The sequence below is a fragment of the Protomyctophum parallelum genome, assembly GCF_964188405.1.
Source record: "Protomyctophum parallelum genome assembly, chromosome: 2".
Classification (NCBI taxonomy): Eukaryota; Metazoa; Chordata; class Actinopteri; order Myctophiformes; family Myctophidae; genus Protomyctophum; species Protomyctophum parallelum.
Genome location: NC_139699.1, coordinates 26,691,542 through 26,698,429, shown reverse-complemented (window position 1 = coordinate 26,698,429; position 6,888 = coordinate 26,691,542). Strand labels below are relative to the sequence as shown.

At 42.4% G+C, this 6,888-nt stretch overlaps 1 protein-coding gene across 1 annotated transcript; it reads right to left on the bottom strand.

The window, feature by feature from the left end:
* Positions 1–563: 563 nt before the first annotated feature.
* On the bottom strand, positions 564–4,962 carry LOC310854959 (uncharacterized protein). Its single transcript, XM_083759737.1, has 3 exons — positions 4,833–4,962; positions 3,866–3,961; positions 564–2,554 (listed from the first exon to the last, which is right to left on the bottom strand). Exons 2-3 carry the CDS (start codon positions 3,927–3,929, stop codon positions 1,422–1,424), a joined length of 1,197 nt encoding a protein of 398 aa, XP_083615863.1. The 5' UTR covers positions 3,930–3,961; positions 4,833–4,962; the 3' UTR covers positions 564–1,421.
* Positions 4,963–6,888: the final 1,926 nt, after the last annotated feature.

Genomic DNA, 6,888 nt, shown 5'->3' with positions numbered 1-6,888 from the left:
GATCTGATACCTTTGAAAGATTTAGAAAAATCGTTGTTTGTCCTTGATGTGAAAATGTCTGAGGCCTCATTCACACGTACCAAACACCAATCAAGCAAACATTTGCTTGATTGGCGTTTGGTACGTGTGAATGAGGCCTAAGAAGCACTGATGTAGAATTGTAGATCATAGCTTGCAGGTAGGCTGCATGGAGTAATGAGGTGTCTAAGGCTAGGACATGATGAGCTCTGTGCAATGGATGTAGGGTGCAATTAGACTCATTAATACAATCATTTATCCGCATTTTGGGTCAAACCAATCAAATCAAAAGTGAAAATTGGCAATGTATAAGCTCATGACTAATTATTGCATGACAATGCTGTGACAAAGCATATAAAAGAGCTTAAATGCTTAATCGAATCATTGAAATATATTTGCAATAAATTTGCTCTGATCCATAGCTCTAATGGCTTTGCATTAGAGCTATGCTACTCTCAACTTCCTGCGTTCGCATGAAATGCAGACCAGCCTCTCGACTGTAGTGAAAATAAAAAGAACGCTTTCGCTACTCGCCAATACAAAGACAGTTTAACTGGAGTAACTAAAAGTATTTTTCTTCAGGGGAACGAACAGAAAAAAATAACTGGGGCCAAAAAGGAAATACATTGAGCGAAAACAGTAGACAGATTTGATCACACAGAATCCAGAGTCGCACATGAGAAGAATGTTATTTATACGGTTATTATATAGTTACTATAACATTACTTTATCATGATTGTGTACTAATATATGAATAAGATATGAATAATATATATACTAGGTTATAATGTCCTATACTTATCTATTATCGTCATGATAATTATTTTCATAAATCCCTAAACTGATATATGAGTAATATTATAATGCAAGTAGTGCCTCCCACTGGGCGTGTAATAAATCACAACAAGATTACATTCTAATTACATGAATTGATTGAAACATGCATTGATTACATTCTAATCATAGCAAAAGTCAACATAAATGGTTAATTTTAACACGTTTAAGAAGAAAACAAAAGAGCTGGAGAATGGAGGCCTCTATTGACAGGAGAAACCTAGTAATAACCTTTCTGTGTGGAGTTTGCATGTTCTCCCCGTGTCCCCTAGGGTAGGTACCCTCACAAAAACATGCAGTAATCCTGGTCTCTAAACTGCCTCCCCCTGGCCAGCCGGGCAGGGGGAGGGGCACCTGATGGAGGGTAAAGGAACTGGTTGGAATAACGTGTTCCTTCCACGCGCTACGTCCAACCAGGGAAACTCCCCCTGTCAGATGTAAAGGAGCTACTTGGACACTCGTGCATGAAGGAAGCATGAGTTCAAGTCCGTTAAGACACTGCAGTGTGCTCTTCAAGCCTTAGAGAAGGACAAGGCCCGTCTCCAGGAACACATTCACAGCCAGGACATTTATTTGTCCTGTGAGAACTGTGGACAGACACGAAGGTGTGCCTTCAGATTACTTGACACATTGAAACTCTTATCACAATGTTTACAGTGGAAAGGTTTTTCTCCAGTGTGAATAAACAAGTGTCTTTTCAAGTTAGGCAAGTTATTGAAACTCTTATCACAATGTTTACAGTTGAAAGGTCTTTCTCCGGTGTGGATACGTTGGTGTCTGTTCAGTTCACCTGAATGACTGAAACTCTTGTCACAATGTTCACAGTGGAAAGGTTTTTCTCCAGTGTGGACACGCTGGTGTGTCTTCAGGGAACCTGAGTTACTGAAACTCTTGTCACAATGTTTACAGTGGAAAGGTTTTTCTCCAGTGTGGACACGCTGGTGTCTGTTCAGGTCACCTGACTGTATAAAACTCTTGTCACAATGTTTACAATGGAAAGGTTTTTCTCCAGTGTGGACATGTTGGTGTGTTTTCAGAGCAGATGAGTCAGCATAACTCTTGTCACAGTGTTCACATTTGAAAGGTTTTTCTCCAGTGTGAATGAGCTGATGTCTCTTCAGATGACTTGACACCGTGAAACTCTTGTCACATTGTTTACATTGGAAAGGTTTTTCTCCTGTGTGGATACGTTGGTGTCTGTTCAGTATACCTGACTGCATGAACCTCATGTCACAATATATACAGTGGAAAGGTTTTTCTCCAGTGTGGATACGCTGGTGTGTCTTCAGACTAGATGAATGTGTAAAACTCTTGTCACACAGTGTACAGCTGTAAGGTCTTTCTCCAGTGTGGACACGCTGGTGTCTGTTCAGATCACGTGACTTTCTAAAACTCTTGTCACAAAATATACAGTTGAAAGGTTTTCTCTCACTTTCGTCTTCAGTGACTTCAGTATCGGCTTGAAGTTCAACTTCAACTTCAGAGCAGTGGGAAGAGATGTCTTCTTCATCATCATCATTTTCTTCTTCACTTTTCACTGCTATTAATGTCAACATTGACCCATCAGGCTGCTCTGGTCTTTGAAGTAGATCTTCCTGTTCCTCTTTAATGTGTGGAGGCTCTGGTCCCTCCTGGAGCGGACTGGGGCTCCTCTCCTGTTCAGGAGAATCATCCTCGTTACACACAACCATGTGCAGGATGTCTAGGAGCAGAACAATTACATAATAGTTAATACTAGATTCCTAAAATGTAAAACTATTCTTCCACTGTCCATGTAGAAAATGAGCTCTTACTTTCAAAGTTTTAACATATTAGCAACTTAAATATTGTGAGTAGTAATTAGAATTGCTATGTTTAGTTACTTATTTAATTATTTCTCTGCCAGCTAGCTGTTGGCATGAATGTAGTTCCCTGTGCCACCACCCACATTCACTTTAAGAGAAAGAACCGAGGATTTAATGTCCCATAGCTGGTGGTGACGGAGGCGTTGCCATACACTGACATAGATCAAGACAGGAACGCCCAAAAACGTCACATCCGGTTTTTTACCCTGGGCAGAATTTTCTATGGCTGCCAATGCAACTTTTTCCAATCCTTAATCACATACGGACAAACATCTATGCCGATAATATCTAACTTGCGGAGGTAATGTGCCTTGTCCACGGGCAACAGATCTTTCAACGTATGGCATTACAAATACGTTTGATAATCGCTACTCTGCGCAATATTGTTTTGGAAATGCCGCAAATTGCATTGCAGTGAACGAAAGCAAATCACAACTTCCCCTGGGGGTGGTGACTCCGCACTGAATACGCGTTGTGTCAGTGTATAGCAACCGGATCAATGTTAAAAGCTGCCTCAGGGCTCAACCATTATATACACAGAGTATACGTTGGGGTCCGTACCTCCGCATATATACGGACCTAGCAAATAACGCCTCCTAGTGACGGGGTCCGCAAAAATAATTAATTTGAGTCATGAAACTATGTTACTACTAATGTGAAATACTTCACATGTGGGCTCAGATCTGGTAGTAAAAATGTTTAGAATAGGTTTTGTCTGCATGCAGGGAGTCCGCCAGACCAATTTAGCCTCGTTACACCGCCAAGACACAATTTACTGTGAGCTTCTCACGATTGTCCGATACCGATACTCATGTACCCATCTTGTGCGTAAGGGGAAAATTAGAATATTTCCAAAATTATTATATGTCAAAACTGCCTGGGTGTGGCGAGGAAGGGGAGAATGTTTAGGACTGTCAAAGGATGCAAAACGATATACTATATATCTGATTGACTTTTATACCACTTAAATGGTATGAAAGATCGGTTTCTCCAGGTCGGGTAAATTGCAGATCACCAATCTAGTAAAAAGTGTACCGATCACTGATCGGAGGCTGATTGATCGGATACTCTCTGGAAAATTTCATTGAAGATCTGTGTTGTCATTGTGACGTAACCGCTCTACAACTGAACAGAAAATAATAAGGGAAGGGAGAGAACATGAAACGTACCGAGTGGATGGTCTTCAGGTTCCTGTTTAATAGAGATATCCCTGGCTGAGTCTGGAGAGTACATCTTCACCTGCAGCCTGGACTCCACACACTGGTCTGAAATGAAGGAAGGAATCAATAGATAAGGACTTTAAAAAGGATCCCTGGCTAATAAGAATTATGTCTTAATACATTCTCACCCTTAGTCTATAACTAAAATTTGAAATAAAAAACAACTTAAATATTGTATTTGGAACGCCCTACCTACATCCGGACGGCTGCCATTCTAAACTGGCCCGCGTAAAAATCTGAATCAACCCCCCACCCCCCCAACACACCCCTTTTCCCCCCTCACTGTATATGTTTCTTTTCCCTTTTTTACCTTCTTTATGATGAATTCCTGTTCTTTTCTTTTTGGCCATATAAATGTTTTGATGATTTGAACAAGGTGGACCCTCTTGTAAACAAGTGTAATGCTTTATTGGGTCGTCCACGCACTCACAGTTAACAGTTGTGCTTGAAATGTACTGTAAACTGTTAATAAATATTTCAATCAATCAATCTGTTCTCTTCCTATGCTCGCATAAATGTAGCTCTGGGCCATAGCTCTTAGAGCTATTGACCAGAGCTAGCATAAATGCAGACCAGCCTCTCGTCTGTAGCGTAAATATAAAAAACGTTTTACCTACTCACCAATACAAAGCCTACTTTCCTCAGAGGACGCACTACACCCCAGTGACCCCACCACACGTATAAAAAAGGTACTTGTTGGCGTACAACGTACATCATCATAAAAGGAGGTAAAAAGGGGAAAACATTACAGTCAGTGGTCAGTGAGTGGAAAGGGATGGCCGGATGGGGGAAATCTGACTTTTTACGGGGGCCAGTTTCGAATTGCAGCCGTCCGTTCATCTTTAAATGATAGATAGATAGATAGATAGATAGATAGATAGATAGATGAAACACAACGCAAGTCAATTAATCTTACCTGCTGCGTTTCAGTGGTTGAGCTGCTAACAAAACAAACGTCCTCCTGCTGCTTAACCACGACACTGTTTTGAAACGAAATGTTTTAGTTTTCTTTGTAGTCAGTAAACAAACCACCATGTTGTTTTCACAACTGCATTGTGGGTAAGTATTGTAATATGTTCTTCTTCTCTGAGGTGGAAAGCCTGGGCTCCGTCTTATGAGCAAATTTAGGACTTCCGGTCTGAGAGCTAGCAGATTTAAGACATCCGGTTGCCTTCAGAATAAAATAATGTTTTTTAATTCGTTAATTTAATAACTATTACATTACATTATTAGTGTAAAAGTGTGTTCTTTTCGTTAAGAATCACCCAACAAGGATTGTAGTTCAGCCCAGCCGGGCAATAGTTTATTATAAAGTCCCGTGCTCAGAGTAGTAATAAACAACCTGTCAGCTCAGTCTAGTGCAACCAACAACAGGTACCGTACGCACCTGTATAAGCAAGGTTCCTACCTAAGCAATAAAGGTTCCTACTTCAGCAAGCAATAATAGGACACCTATTATAACAATTAGTATTATTATTACATTACAGTTATTGTAAAGACACACATTATGTTTCTGTGTAAAAATAAGTAATGAAATAACTAATAAGTAATTAAATAATAATAAAAGTTATCTAAATGGATAAATGCTATTCACTGGAGTGCATGGACTTTGCTAAGCGGGAGAGGTGTAAAATTCACAGCAGCAGACCTTCTACTGGGGTCAATGCTCAAAAAAGTACCGTTTCCGGACCCAGAATGGACACTGGACAAAAGAGGCCTCCGCGAGGCAACTATCTGGACATACCCACGCGTTCGGGGAGATGTCCTGTACCACACCCCACTCTCCGCTAAGCGGGAGAGGTGTAAAATTCACAGCAGCAGACCTTCTACTGAGGTCAATGCTCAAAAAAGTACCGTTTCCAGACCCAGAATGGACACTGGACAAAGAGGCCTCCGCGAGGCAACTATCTGGACATACCCACGCGTTCAGGGAGATGTCCTGTACCACACCCCACTCTCCGCTAAGTGGGAGAGGTGTAAAATTCACAGCAGCAGACCTTCTACTGGGGTCAATGCTCAAAAAGGTACCGTTTCCGGACCCAGAATGGACACTGGACAAAGAGGCCTCCGCGAGGCAATTATCTGGACATACCCACGCGTTCGGGGAGATGTCCTGTACCACACCCCACTCTCCGCTAAGCGGGAGAGGTGTAAAATTCACAGCAGCAGACCTTCTACTGGGGTCAATGCTCAAAAAAGTACCGTTTCCGGACCCAGAATGGACACTGGACAAAGAGGCCTCCGCGAGGCAACTATCTGGACATACCCACGCGTTCGGGGAGATGTCCTCTACCACACCCAACTCTCCGCTAAGCGGGAGAGGTGTAAAATTCACAGCAGCAGACCTTCTACCAGGGCTCGAGATTAACGGCGTCCCGACGTCCCGGGGACTATAAAATATCTATTTGGGACGTAAATGTATCTCATTCGGGCCGGTTCCGGGACGAGAGGAGTTTTTGCATTGAAAATGCGTATATTGCGTGCAGCGCTGAGCAGCATGAGACTATCAGCGCTGCTGACACTTTTTGCACTATCTGCAGTGCCGTCAGTCAGACAAGTTGACAACATGAACACACCACCATTCATCCAAAGGAATCAATAAGCCGCTTATATTACTTCTGCCCCGTGGATGGGACATTTACATTGAAAAACTATCGGTTGGACAAGCGTGGATAAAACCATGGTCGTGTCTTGTGTGCTACAGCGGAGGGAAAAGTTCCATATGGACACGGGGCTACCGCTACACTACACCAACGTTAGCTTCCATGCTAGGCTTGCTAGTAGCCCCATATGTGCCCTCTCCCTACGCTCATTCTGTAGCTCCGATGAGCGTAGGGAGAGGGCACATATGGGGCTAGGCTTGCTAGCTGCTTTAACATGTGTCGCATGGAACCTCTCCCTCTGATAGAGCTACATTATAACGGGTTCCATATGGGGCTAATGTTAGTCCAAGTCAAATCCAAGTAGGAGTT